The sequence below is a fragment of the Kwoniella shivajii genome, chromosome 6 (genome assembly GCF_035658355.1).
Source record: "Kwoniella shivajii chromosome 6, complete sequence".
Classification (NCBI taxonomy): domain Eukaryota; kingdom Fungi; phylum Basidiomycota; class Tremellomycetes; order Tremellales; family Cryptococcaceae; genus Kwoniella; species Kwoniella shivajii.
In genome coordinates, this window is record NC_085913.1 from 751604 (window position 1) to 766436 (window position 14833).

Below are 14833 nucleotides of genomic sequence, written 5' to 3' on the forward strand. Positions count from 1 at the left end.
GAGGTGGTCTCAATCTCCGTTTTCTTGTCTCGTGTGATGAATTATATTTCGAGATCTTCGTTTTAGACGATTGGTCGTACGGTATGGCTTGTTGGATACACCAAGTCAATCACCCAAATATATACATCACAGATCAGATCGCCTTTCGCTGAAAGTTTCTGAGATCACATCAAGATGGTCGCCAACCTAGATCTGAGGATCATATCTTCGACCAATCAGATTTTGCGTCAACAAATTCGAATTCAAGCTCGAAACAGAAGCAGTAGCGGGACTTCTCTTCGTTTATTCACTTCATCAATCGTACTAAAAGAAGAGAATACCACTCGAACACCTCTGAATAATGAGACAGTAACTGAAAATGGTAGCGAAGCATCTGCCAGTGGTGGAAAGGAAGAAATCAGTAGAGATATGAGCTTGACTGCTGAATCGTCTCGGTCGGCCAATTCTTCTTCTTCTTCCTCGAAACTCTCATCGTAAGTGTTACTCATGTCCTCGTGATTGGCTCATTAGATTGGTGCTGATATCCGATGCATACGTAGAAGTATCAATGATGCGTTACTGGACCAAAGAGAAGATATTCCAGATGAGGATCGTGAATTTGCGCAAATTTTCGCTACGTTGAAAGAGAAGTGAGTTTATCTCCTGCTGGCAAATCATATCGATACTAAAGACATTTCATGTTTTTGCGTATATGTCATGGCTTTGATAGGTCTTTTGGTGCTGACCTGTCTTTTGCATAGGTGGCCAAAAACCAACCAAAACCAAAACTCAAATGCAAACCCAGTCAATCATCCACCTAAACCCGCATCTATAGCCTCACGATTAACGTTTGATGCATATTCCACACCTTCGCCTCGTCATCGTGGAGTTCATGCTAGGACACGGAGACTCGCAGGTCAAACTCCAAAAGAAGCAGAAACGTTTAATGAGATATTAGCTGGTATATTCGCGGATTTAGATAACTCTTCACATTCATCACGTTCAGCTCAATCCTCCTCGTCCTCCTCTTCTGCCTCAACGTCCGGGTTAGGCGTAGCGGATCCTTATGGTGCTACTAAATCCGGTAGTTCACCTTTTGGCTTCGGTTTCGGTCTCAATCGATCACGTCAAGGTACTGGTCGAGGAAGTACGGGTAGAGGATTAAGAAGGTTTTTCGAAAAAGATGAAACTGAAGACGATCAATCAATTGAAGAATTAGAAATGTTGAAAGAAGAAATGGAAGTTATTGCATCTGATGTCGAATTAATCGAATGGGCTAAAAACAGAGTCTTCAAACCTCTACCTCAACCATCATTCTCAGCATCAAGTTTAAATTCGATCTCAAGCTCGAGCTTGAGCTCAGAATCGGGAGGATCATCTCTTACCAACTCAGCTACAAAGAACACTTCTTCGATAAGTGACGAATCGACAATCCAACCAATAGTATTTCCTGCTACATATCCCAAAATCCTAGCTCACTTGTTAAGAACCTTGCGAGTTCACTATAATTCACCCCATCTAGTCATATCACTGTTTCAATACGCACAAACATCTTCACTCGAATCGTATCTTTCGGGATGTCTCACTTCCGCGTACAATGAACTGTTACTAGTGCGATGGGAATCATTTAGGGATTTAGAAGGTGTAGAATTAGGTATCAGGGAGATGGAAATCATGGGTGTAAGATGGGATTCAACGACTTCAAGATTAGTTAGTAAAGTGATTGAAGAAATTCAAAAAGATTTCCTACAGTCTCAATCTCAATCTCAACAGTCACCATCACAATCACCATATGGATCATCATCGTATGCATTGGGAAACAACCTTGAAAGTGGCGGTGGGCATGCGCAAGGAGGGTTTAGTAATCTGATAGGAATCACAAATGTTAATGGGAAATGGGGTGAACCAGAAGATGTACTGGATAGATTAAATAAATTGGAGAAAAAAGTTCAACGAGATGTTAAAGCCCAAGAAAAGTATTTCGAAAATGTTCAAAAGAGAAAGAAGAGAGCAAGGGAAGATAGAGAAAGAAGATTGGAGAAAGAATTGAAAAATGGTGAAAATCCATTCCACGATGATCATGAAGAAATCCCACATGAAAGGGCTTCTATGTGATTCCCTATTACCTCGGATAAAGGCAATACTTATTCATGCATTATCACTATTCTCTTATCGATCGCGACGTCCAGTCAATCGAGATATCCTCGGGAGTGAGTCAGTTGGTGGTCATATTCAGTCTTGACTTGAACCTTGCAGTGGTGGAAACCTTTAGTACTTCGTTAGTGGTGTATAACCTGCAATGCTGCTGAACAGGTCTTACCTGGTGGTACGAGCTAGCCAAGTAGTAGTAACACTTATCCATGACGTGACTTGAGTATCCCGATATCAACATGCTCTCTCGCTTGGACCACTTGTTCCCATGTGTGCGTTACCACGAGGGCGTTGAATCCCATTCATTCCATATTGTGAGGTCACTTCCACTCAAACTAAACTAACTGCTTAATGTTTTCTTTCTTTCTTCCCTCTCTCTCTTTCTTTTCTTCTTAGATTTCTTGTTCTGAGAAAGGTGATTGTAGAGTATCTTGTACCCAGCTATCTGTTCGGCCCACATTCCACATCTCCCAACCCCAAACCCAACCCTAACCCCAACCCATTCCTGTCATTTTTGTAGCGTTTCATCATTTTCGTGGTTTCATCTGTTGTTCTTGTTCAAGGTTCAGGCACCGTTCTCATTACCCTCCACATTCCCCAGTTCTTTTGTGAACATTCCCATCATGTCTTCTTTTCGTGTGACATCCTTACCTCGCCCTGCCCTCTTACCTTCTCCTCAATTGATCTCATTCGGACAAGAAGGCGTACCTTCGTTACTTGATTCGGACATAGACGAAATTGACTTGCACCCCATCATCAACAACGCAGGAAGATTTGACGCGACGGTCCAAGCGTTCTATCCTTGTTCAAATACAATTGCTGGTCCAATAAGGCTATCGTTACCGGTTACACCAGAACTTATCACCCTAGTGTCCGAAGGGGAATCGGATGAAGAACTGAAGAGGTTGTTCAGATTAGATTCTCCGTCACCACCTCCTTCCCCTATCTGTTCGATACCTCCCGAAAGGAGAAAGGGAGATTATACACCTCCGCAGATCTTCTCGACCCTTGGTAGAAGAAGGCGTTCAACTCCTATCCTTCATCATCCATCACCTACATATCCAAGCCCGTACAAGAAAAACAAGAATAACTCATTCGATACTCTATCTACCAGTTCTTATCCACCTTCTCCCTCACCAATATTACATACTGATACACCGGATCTGACTTCCGATTCAAGTCTTTCGTTTCCAAACCCTTCGATCACGGATGAATTTTCAGAGTATTCTGATCAACCTATCTTATTCTCTAATCCATCTGAATTGATCGATATATTCACATATAAAGGTGGTGAAAAATTACCATTTCCAGTGGCAGTCATCATTCATAAAGGTAAAGGTCATACCAAGGAATTATCTAAAGAAGTCATTGAATTGATCGATTTTGAAAGTTCCCAAGAACATCAGGATCAATTCTATGCTCAGCCAAACGAAGGATTTATCGATTTATTAGGCTTAGACAAGGATCTTGGAGAGCATAATAATCATCCTGCCGAATTGACTTCTTGTCTTGGTGCTTCCCAAGAACAGTACAATACGAACGATTATAAATTCGATTCTGGATCGGACAAAATTGATGAACAACAAGTAGAAGATTTGACTGATATCTGTTCTGAGCCTGAACTTGAAGAGCATTGGTTTCTCAAAATGAACGATTCACCTCAAATGATCAATGGAAACCAATCAACATCCCATACATATGATCAGTTTATCAATGACTCCTCAAGGAATGGTTTGATATCATCATTATCAGACCTATCAGATATACCTGAGTTTATTCCGAAATCAAATTTCATCCCAGCTGTGAACAGTGTTTCACCTTATAATTCACTTCTGTCACGACCTTCACCTAGGAAAACAGTTCCATCCAATCTCATACATCCTTCTCCCCCAGATTCGTTTCAAAGCGATATTATGCAAGCTTGGTGTTCCACTGAACCAACTGAAGAATCGAAGAAATTCGTTATGAAATTGTTATCCAATTTGACTACTGTAGTAAATTCTACTTTTGGTAAACAGATTTTACAAGATGGGAAAGATAGGTTTTTGGTGGACGTTTTTGGAAGTGTTAGTTGGGGAGGAGAAACTGGGAAAAGTGGTGATTTGGATTTGGTCATTCTAGTGAGCTGCCGTGATCATTTCAACTTCACGTATAAGCTGATATTCGTACATCACAGGATCGAGCTCAGCTCAAAGGCTGTATGTGCAGACCCCGTTTAGATCACCTCGCTAAGTAAACTGACGTCGCGTTCTGTCGTAGACGAGCCATCTCTTTGGCGCCAACAACCTGGGTCTGGTCCAATATCTAAAGATTACTCTGGTCGGCGATCAGTTCCTTTAGCGATCAACACTTTGCCACGATGCTATCACACATACACGTTAGCAGATTGCCTCCGTCGGGCAGGTATGCAAGCTGTGCAGCCTATACCGGGAGCCAGTACGCCTATCGTCAAATTCATGGATCCACAAGGAAAACTAGAGTGTGATATCAACGTGAATGATTTAGGAGGATGGTAAGCTACCACCAGCCGGCTTCTCGTCGATGCAGCTGACATATGTCACTCAAGGTATAACTCTTCTCTCATCCTTCATTACTGTCAAATATCACCATATCTCCTTCGACCGATGATCTACATCTTGAAACGATGGCTCTCCTCACAAGATCTGAACGATGCATCAGGCGCCAAAGGTCCAGCGACAATGTCGTCTTATTGCCTTACCCTTATGATCATTGGATACCTTCAAATTCGAGGGTGTCTGCCCAATCTGCAGCAGGACATCAATGTTCCCGCTACTTCTGCACCAGGGGACACATCTGATCCTGATATCATTTGGGTATCATGGTCCAAAGAGCAAGGTGTACCTGCTCACGTAGCTTTTGCAAGAGCACCACCTGAAGGATGGAAATCATCCGAACCTGAATTAACAGTTTCCCAAGCTGTCAGAGGGTTTTTCGCCTTCTTCAGTCAAACCAGTTCCTCATTACTTGCTTCCATTCAAGAGAAAGCTAGATTCGATCATAGAGCAGATATCATCTCTATCCTACAAGGTGGTCTAGCTAAAAGGATAACGCTAGTGGGAGGATCGAGAATAGAAGATGAGAACAATAGGATATCATTACAATCTCAAGGATTCTCTCCTGCGCAGATAACTCACGTCATGGAAATGATGAGAGAAAGTAGAATTGAAGATGAGCAAAGGATGGGTAAAGGTGATAGAGGTATTCAGCCTCGTAATTGGTCAGAAAGAAGATTGGTCGTGCAAGATCCTTTCTTATGGCAGAAAGTGAGCTCAGATTACCGATATGACTTGGTCGTCAGACTAAAAGCTGACGTGCCATTTTTATCCCACCAGAATTGTGCAGGTATGATGTCAAAGGTTGGATTAGATCGCTTCTTCGCTGTAAGTCAACCAACTCTCCTCAGTGAAGGCAAGCGGTCAAGCTGATATTCATCGACTCATGAATAGAGTGTCGATAGAGCACATAAAATGCTTCAGAGTCGTGGAAACTCAGCCACTATAGAGGAACTACTCTATAACCCTAGTCCGATCACACCGAGGTCGACACCAGGTCGAGGAAGAGGAAGAGGTACACCCATAGGTAGGGGAGGCGGGGGCATTGGAAGGGCTCTGTGGAACGCTTGAGAGGGATTTAATGGAAGGGCTTTTTGACAAGGGAAGACATGTGAGCAAGAAATTTCGTCAAGGAGACACCGTTGTATCTTAATTTCTCATCATGCGTATCATCCGACGAGGATGATCAAGTATCTTAAGAGTATCTTAGATTAGATATCTGGTTCATGACTGTTACGACCTTTTGATGTCACGATGTTTTGCCACTCTATTTTATCTGATTACAACGAACCACGTGGGATGAATGTTGTCACTGAGAATTCAAAGCGTTCAATTGATGATGTCCGGTCGCGTTGATGAATGTTCATGTTCATCCTTCTTTGTACTTGTTATTTAGCAGCTTGACGCATGATATACCTTGGATACATTGTACAATAGATCCACATGATAACGATACAGGATGCCAGATCAATAAAATAAGGCTTGTCTGAGGTCTTTGAGGAGGTGTGACCCCCGGCCCGGTAAGACCAAAGGTTAAAAATGACATCTTCCTCTCAACAAATTGATAATTCCCTCGGAACGACATCTTCTTCAAATACCCAAACGCCAACCCAAACCCAAACCAGTAATAGCGTCAATACGTTGACTACATTCCCTAATCCATTTCAAGATGAACCTGAACAAGGTATATTACCTAGTCTTTTATCTAAAGTGAAACAAACGTTTATATCCAATACAAGTGGACATACTGGTGGGAATGGGAAAGGTGACAAAGGATCTCATGATGGTCAAGGTTTAGGATCAGGATCAGGATTAGTATCAGGATCCGGGTCAGGGAATGTGCATGGCATAAATCCAAAAACATCATACGGAATCGATCAAGGTGAGGGGTTTGGACAAGGACAAGGACATGAACATGGCCATGGCCATGGTAAAACGAAGAATAGATTAATACAGACTGAAGCTCAAGCTATCGCTGAAGCAGTCAAAAAATCAACTCAGCAAGCTTCTTCAACTGCTGCCAACCCAAGTGCAGGTGCATCTTCATCATCTCAAAGTATATCACAAGGATCGGCCAGTAGCAACCAAGGTCAAAATCAAAGTCAAAGTCATTTGCACGGTAGAAGACAATCTGGACCTGGATTAGGAATTTCCATTCTACCAATAAGCACTCTATCACCCAATGAGACCACTCGTCCGAATTTACCTTTACCTCTACCTACTTCGTCTTCTTCATCTTCCACATCAAATACTGGCAATGTCCAAATAGCATCACCTTTAAGAAACCATCATATCAGTAAGACACTTCGACCTCCACTGAGTACAGTCAATTCAGTTGGAAGTGCAACTTCATCAATACAATCCCCCTCCATTCTATCTTCCTCACATACAGTCTCAAATGCTAGTATACCATCCACATCAATAACGACAAATCCAATATCGAAGAAATTCCCACTACAAGCTCCCAATGAAAGGCAATGGAAACCATCTTTAGCTGCACCTGCACAAGTCACAATTTCACCTGTCACAAGTGTGACTACTACCGTTCAAAATTCCTCATCAAACTCAAATCTCAAAACGAAATCGAATTTGAACAGACCTCAAACTCCAGAAAGTGGTTCGACTCCATTTCCAATAGGTAATATCCATAATCATAACAGACACAGAGCACATTTCAGCATTCAACAATCATCTCAAAATCATGGAATGGGTCAAACACGTTCTGTGACACCATTACATCATCATGCACACATCAATTCATTCTCACAGTCACATACACAGAATCTGAGAGTTAGAAGAAGTTCAATTGCAACATTACCAGATTCACCAAGTTCTGTATCCATATCAACAATGTTAGCTGCAAATGCTGAACTATCAACTAATTTCAGTTATGTACCTGGTTTCCCATTGAATCAAGATGATACCAGGTCTGTCAAAAGTTTCGGTGGTGCAGGAACAGGTGGAGGTGGTACTGGTTCAGGTTTAGGGTTTTCAGTCAAGAAACAGAATTCGGTTTCGAAGATTATAAGAAGGATGAGAGGTGAAGGTTTGAGTAAACATTATTGGATGGCAGATGAAAGCTGTAAAGAATGCTATGATTGTAAATCGGTGAGTTCAGATCAGAATCTCTCGGCATATTATCAATTCTGCTTTTGTTCTGCGATGATTTTGCGCTAATCAACGCAATGCTCTCGTTTTCCTAGATTTTCACAGCATGGCGACGAAAACACCATTGTCGTATATGCGGTCAAATCTTCTGTTCTCGATGTGCATCAAATATCATAGGAGCCAGACGATTCGGTCAAGAAGGTGCTGTCAGAGTGTGTAACCTTTGCCTCAAGATCATGGAGGAATACAGAGACGATGATGAAGATGATCGAAGATCTATCAACTCAATAACAACATCCGTTCATCGTTTCCCGAGTATATCTGATCGAGCATTCCTTGATGCGGCCATGTCGCCAGAAGTCCCTTATGCCAAATCACCGTTCGCTGCAAGTCAGCTATTCTCCAGTCATCCAAATGAATCATTATCGGCTATCGATGAAAGTTCCGCTCCAACTCGGTGGGGAGGAGAATTTGATTTGGAAAGGCCATATACCCCAATTGATACGGATGATCCACAGTTATCTGATTCTGAAGATGCCCATTTCTGGGCTAGTAGACCTCAAACCGCGGCTCCATTTAGAAGACCAATGGAGGAAGAACAGAAAAGTAATCATTTACAAGAAGATGAGCCTGAAGTTGAACCTGGACTTGAAGCTGAACAACCCCAATCAAGTCCAAGTAGTCCTGAAGCAGCGCCTAGTGGGACTCAGAGTAGAGCAGAACCTGCCAAGAAAGGCAGTATGGGCCCACCACCTTTACCACCCATCAGAGTAGAATTCCCTAGAACCGACACGATCTCAACAGATGGTGGATTGGAAACAAGGATTCCTCTAAATAGGGTTGATTCTAATTTACCATTGATAGGATTGAGGACGAGGCTCAGCTCAAGAGCAAGTCAAGGTGGATTAACAGCTTTACTGGACTCAGAAAAGACGGAAGGTCTATGGAGAGCTAGATCTCATTCCTTCGCGTGAGTCAGCTGTCCATCTTGACAAAAAGAAAGGCTGATTAGCATTCTGCTCTAGTAAGCGACCAGAACTTCTATCCGGAGCGAGTTTGAATCATTTCCATGTCACGCTTCAACAGGCCATAGCACGAGCTGAACTTCCTCACCCACAACAATGGCATCGGACGCTTAGCAGTCTTCTCCTAAAAGTATCTACCAATCTTCAACCGAATGTCAAGGCAGGAGACGATATCGATGTAAGAGCATATGTCAAGATCAAGAAAGTTCCAGGTGGGAAAATCAGTGAATCCGAATACGTGGATGGTATCGTGATCTCCAAGAACGTGGCCCATAAAGCTATGCCTCGTCGATTGGTAAATCCGAGAATAATGGTCGTCACTTTTCCCTTGGATTATCATAGGGTAGAGAATCAGTTTATGTCACTTGATCCCATCTTGGCTCAGGAAAAGGATTATCTTCGACTTTTGACCAAAAGAATCATAGACGTCAGACCCCATATAGTCCTAGTACAACCGTCAGCATCAAGAATAGCACTCGAATATCTCCTTGAAGCGAATATAGCTGTTGCTAGAAGTGTCAAAGTTTCTGCCATACATCAAGTAGCAAGATGTACTCAAGCAGACGTAGTTGCGTCGATGGATCGACTGGCTCTAGAACCTAGATTAGGAAGATGTGGAGAATTCCGAATTCAGTCTTTTGAACATGAACTCATACCAGGTAGACGAAAGACTCTAATGCGTTTCGAAGGTGGTCATCGAGAATATGGATGTACTATTATTCTTCGTGGAGGTGATTTGGCAACACTCAGAAAAGTCAAAATAGTTACAGATTTTATGGCTTTAGTTGCTTATCATCTCAAAAATGAGGTCATCCTATACAATGACGAACACAATATCTTCCCTCCTCATCCACCTTTGTCGATAGAGTACCAAGAACTATTGGACGTCTTGGAAGACGAAGAACCGAAGTCCCACTCACATGAGAAGCTGACCTCGGATGCAACGGTCGTACCGGTCGAAAGTGAGGAAGACGAGAACGATGAGGATGAACCAACGACTCCCAAAGCTGAATGTAACGAGGACGAGGATGAAAAGCAAGTGGAACGCAAGGAGGCTCTGCAAACCACTAAACAAATCGCAGAATCCCTTGAACCATACCTCACTACAGTCCTCTCTGCATCAGCAGCAATTCGGTTTCCTCCTCCTGCCGCTCTTGCCAAAATGGCAGAGCTGGATCGAGCTCTTGCCAATCTCCGACAAAGCATCGACGAGGAAGAAGCTGCGCAAATCCTACAAGAGGAAACAAAGGTGGTCGAACAAGTGAAACCCGTAGGACCGATCGTTGAATCCGATTCTTCATCAACATCAATATCATCCTCCTTGGTGGAAAGTACCGATGCGCCTTCAACGGAGATGACCTCAAGTGGAGCGATGAGCGCTATTCCGATCTCATCTGCTCCTATGAAAGAATCAGCTCGTGATCCATATCGAGTTTTACGTAAACCGGAAGAAGTGGCTCGTGAAAGTGCATTAGCACAAATCGAACACGATCACAGTGAACAAATGAAGTTGTGGCAATGGTACACCCGTCGATTCATTGAACCTCTTCGAGCAGAAGACTATCAAGGTATCGTCTATCTGTACTCTCTTGGTTGTGAAGGCACGGATAAACCTTGCGTCGAACCAGCATTGCAAGCCATTAATTTCTATCAACCCGGTGACCATACCATCGGTCAGTTCCTCGAACACTTAGCTCTAAATGCCGCTCAGCGATGTACTAGCAAGACATGCGAAAGATTATTACTTTTCCATTTCCATCTTTTGGTGCATGGTGAAAGGAGATTACAAATTGCTATGGATCAATTCCCGTGTCCGTCGCCGGGACATGAGGATCAGATTATCACTTGGTCATATTGTAGACTGTGCGCTACACCTTCACCTACGACTATCCTCCGGGAAGAAACATGGAAGTTGTCTTGGGGCGCTTATTTGGAACATTGTTTCTATCCACCTGAAACAAAAGCTGGATTTGCTTGTCCTCACGATGCTTACAGAGATCAAATAAGATATTTCGCTCATAGGAATTTGGCGATCAGAATTCATAATGAATCTGTTGACATATACGAACCTCAAAGACCTTCAATAACATTACAAGTAAAAGCAGAAACTAAAGTGTTATTGAAAAACCAAGAATATGAAAGCGCTTTGCATAAGAATGCAGCCTTCTTCGATTCGGTTTTATTCAGATTAAGAAGTTTTGACACGGAAATCTGTCAACCTGAGAAGATTGGTTCACTCAAGACTGCATTAGAAGGTATGCTATCTAGAGCAGTAGCAGATAGGGAAGAAATGGTAAATCTACTCAATCGAACGTATAAACTCACACCTATGACCGATGTTTTGGCTCTCAATACGGTTCTTAGGAATCTGCAGGATAAGGTTGTACAATGGGAGTAAGTTCTCAGCCAAGACCATATATAAATCAATGACGAGTCTAATCCTTGTATTGACAGCTCCGACTTCACTGAGGTTGAGAAGACCTTCATGCCTTCTGAGAAAGACTTGAGGCGAAGTAAGTGCTAGTGTTTTGGGTAGATGGAAATTTGGAGATTTGTTGACTTTGCTTTCTGACCAGTGACTGCAACACACCTTAAACGTCTCTTCGCCAATCAAGATGTGTTCAACTCCCTTGATCGCAATGTAGCTAGCCTCACCGTATCTGAAGCCGATGAGAAGGAACCAAAAGATACTTCATCCGAAATAACTCCTTTACCAAGTGAACCCCCTACGCCAGCTTTCACTCCAACGGACGTCAGCCATGCGACTTTGACCGCGGAGCCTCCGGTATACGATCTGAACAGCGATGGCGAAAACGCAATGACTCCTTTGGGCGGAGTGGTCCATCCGGCACCTGATCCCCTATCGCAGGCGGCGCCTCCTGATGCTGAAAAAGAATACAATAGTGATTCTACTATCTCTGCAATCAGGCGAGACTCACCTGGAAGAAGTCCGATGAGAATCGCTGAGTCAAGTGGGATCGATAGTGATACTCATCACTTTGTGTCTCGCTTACCTCGAAGATCTAGACCAGCAGCAAGGTAAGTCTCATCTGGTCGAAAACTCTGACTGATAACGCACGGCTGATACGACTTTGTATAATGATGTAGCATTGCTGATCTTGTACAACGCTTCAACGATGCTACTCATCTTCAACCCTATGTGGTGACCGAAGAACCGGAACGACCTAGCTCTGCGGCATCGACACGTCGCAAAGGTAGACGAAGTCCCCATCCGGAGGCATCTGACAGCGATCACAGCTCCAAAGCCCGACCCCGCTTGCGTAGAGGAAGAACGGAGCAGCCTCCAGTCAAATACAGAGAGGGAGGTAAACCGAGCGGTTTGCTTTCAGACGGCGATAGAAGCTACGCCGCCAATGCATCGAGGATACCTTCTACTTACGGCAAAAGCAGATCTATACCTACGCCCTCAACAGATCATCTTGGACCTGGATTGCGGTCAAGAACACCTTCCTACACTGCTATCAAATCACCCCGCTCAACACGGGTTTCCCCCGAGCGCGCTTCAGACACCGCTGGCCCCTCGAATCATGCTCAACATCTCGTCTCGGCTCCTGCAGAATCGAAGCCTCGTATGATGGGTAAAGGGAAGTCCCCCAAACCACCAGACCCCACCACAGGTCGGTCTTCACCCAGTCTTATGCGTACTGCTGCGCGAAGGACACTAGCCAGTTCCTCTCGAGTAACTTCAATCGCAAGGCATTTCGACCGCTTATCTCGCGAAGCCGAGCGAGAACGTGCGAAACGTATGTCTTTGGTCCGAGGCAAACGGGCTCGTCCAGTTGGAGTAACCAAAGCGAAAGTTCAAGTCTTCGACAACCTTCGTGATGCATTCAGAGACGAGTTTGATACCGATTCTTCAGAAGCTGATAACGAAGAAGATGAACTGGGCAGTGACGATAGCGTCGAATCTGCTAATCAACTGGATGAAGATGATCAACCTAAACAACGTAGAAAATCTTCTCCTACGAAATCTAGATCTACTAAAAACTCACCTGTAGAAGCGACCACGCCACTGGAACCTATTCCAGTAAAACCTGCCCCGTCAACCGAATCAATTCCAGAAGAAGCCAAAACCGATGAAATACCAATTTCAGCTTCCGGGGTTTCCTTAGCCACCCAATCTGTATTGAGTGATGCTAGATCAGAAATGTCCTTCACAGACAGGCTGCAGATCGAATTACCAAGTTTCGAAACAAGTGCTCCTCTACCAAGCCATCCTGTGACACCTCAGCTATCAACCGATACAGCCGATGAAACTCCATTGCATCATACCATGTCTCAAATGTCCCAGTTATCAGATAATGAATTGAGTTCCGGTGAACAAAGATCAAGCATACTCAAAACTCTGACCGGTTTATGGGCTTTCAGAGCTGGAGATTTCACCCCCCTCGAATATCCTCTGTGAGTGCTCTACTTCTCCCAGCGTGAATAGGTTCATGCTGAATGATGACATGAAGATCTGCATCTGAGCACTTATTCGCGGATTCAAGAGTCATCATACGTGAAAACGAACCTACCAGTGTCATCGCTTTCACCCTTAGCTCAAAGACCTATAGAGATAAGATGAGAGCAGAAGCCAACCAATCGAAAATGAGTAGTAACGGTAAAACAGAAAGTTTCATGCCTGAGGACCATCATCATGGGAATGACAGAGCCTCGACATGGGATATAGTCTCGATGGATGAAGCTATGGATCCTGATGCTGATATGAGGAGAGAAGGTGGAACACACCTGAAGTATGGTGAGTAACGAATATTTTTCCTCTCACGCGGAGTATAGCTGAGCTTGGTGGATGTGCATAGATTTCGAATCAGGGGCTTCGACAATCTTTTGCAGGATTTTCTTCGCCGAACAATTCGCTGCTTTGCGTTCTGCCTGTCAATGTGAGGATAGCTTTGTCGAGTCGTTAGCGAGATGCGTGCAATTTGATGCAGCTGGTGGTAAATCGGGTTCAGCCTTCCTCAAGACTAAAGGTAAGCTGAATCCAGCACGTCCAAGTTCAGATAAGGATCAATAGCTGACAGTATCATACCAGATGATCGTTTCATTGCTAAAGAGATCTCACGACTTGAGATGGATGCATTAACCAAATTTGCTCCTGCTTATTTCGAATATACACGTAAAGCCTTTCAAGGACAAAGACCTACTGTTTTAGCGAAGATTTATGGATTCTTCAAAATCGGTTATAGAAATGCTATCACAGGAAGATACATGAGGATGAACGTACTTGTCATGGAAAACCTATTTTACGAAAGACGATTCTCCAAAATATATGATCTGAAAGGAAGCACAAGAAATCGACTCATCCAAGCTACAGGACGAATCAATGAAGTGCTGTTAGATGAAAATCTAATGGAAATAGTATATAAACATCCTTTGTATCTTAGAGATCATTCAAAACGGATTCTAAGAACGGCGTTGTTTAATGACACGTTATTCTTATCTAACTTGAATGTCATGGATTACTCTCTGGTCGTAGGTGTAGATTCGGAAAGACATGAATTGGTAGTCGGTATAGTCGATTATATCAGGACTTTCACTTGGTAAGTCTACCTGACACCTTCAGGACGAACACGAATGCTGATATGCAGTCCGTATGATCAGGGATAAGAAGCTTGAATCATGGGTGAAAGATTCCGCCTTCTTAGGTGGAGCAGGTAAAGGTGAACCTACGATTGTAACACCCAAACAATGTAAGCGGCGTTGACTTAGTTTGTGGTATTTCACATACCGATGCTGACTTCTTGTTTGTTTAGATAAATTACGTTTCCGTACTGCTATGGAAAGGTTTTATTTCCCTTCGGTTCCTGATAGATGGACCAAAGTGGGTTCAGATGAAGTTCAAATAGAGGAAGATGGTCAATCAATAAACAATTCAACTATCTAAAACCATTGTATGTCAAAAACTATAGACGTATAAATTCATGATTGTTGATATCGTATATCTTGCAGAATCACAATGTAACTACTCTCTCG

General features: G+C 43.3%; 3 protein-coding genes across 3 annotated transcripts; all 3 read left to right on the top strand.

Moving 5' to 3' along the window:
* Positions 1-174: 174 nt before the first annotated feature.
* Positions 175-2094, top strand: IL334_004765 (uncharacterized protein; the record flags this gene model as incomplete). Its single annotated transcript, XM_062936480.1, has 3 exons — positions 175-473; positions 540-629; positions 741-2094. The coding sequence occupies 3 exons, from the start codon at positions 175-177 to the stop codon at positions 2092-2094; spliced, it is 1743 nt and encodes a 580-aa protein (XP_062792531.1).
* Positions 2095-2753: 659 nt separating this feature from the next.
* IL334_004766 (uncharacterized protein) lies at positions 2754-5774 on the top strand (the record flags this gene model as incomplete). Its single annotated transcript, XM_062936481.1, has 6 exons — positions 2754-4250; positions 4307-4328; positions 4390-4642; positions 4697-5414; positions 5484-5531; positions 5598-5774. 6 exons carry the CDS (start codon positions 2754-2756, stop codon positions 5772-5774), a joined length of 2715 nt encoding a protein of 904 aa, XP_062792532.1.
* A 468-nt stretch (positions 5775-6242) lies between these two features.
* Positions 6243-14744, top strand: IL334_004767 (uncharacterized protein; the record flags this gene model as incomplete). The annotated part of the gene is made up of 12 exons (XM_062936482.1): positions 6243-7641; positions 7684-7811; positions 7907-8781; positions 8837-11230; positions 11291-11349; positions 11413-11875; positions 11945-13258; positions 13315-13598; positions 13660-13830; positions 13893-14400; positions 14462-14550; positions 14614-14744. 12 exons carry the CDS (start codon positions 6243-6245, stop codon positions 14742-14744), a joined length of 7815 nt encoding a protein of 2604 aa, XP_062792533.1.
* Between the last annotated feature and the right edge of the window lie 89 nt (positions 14745-14833).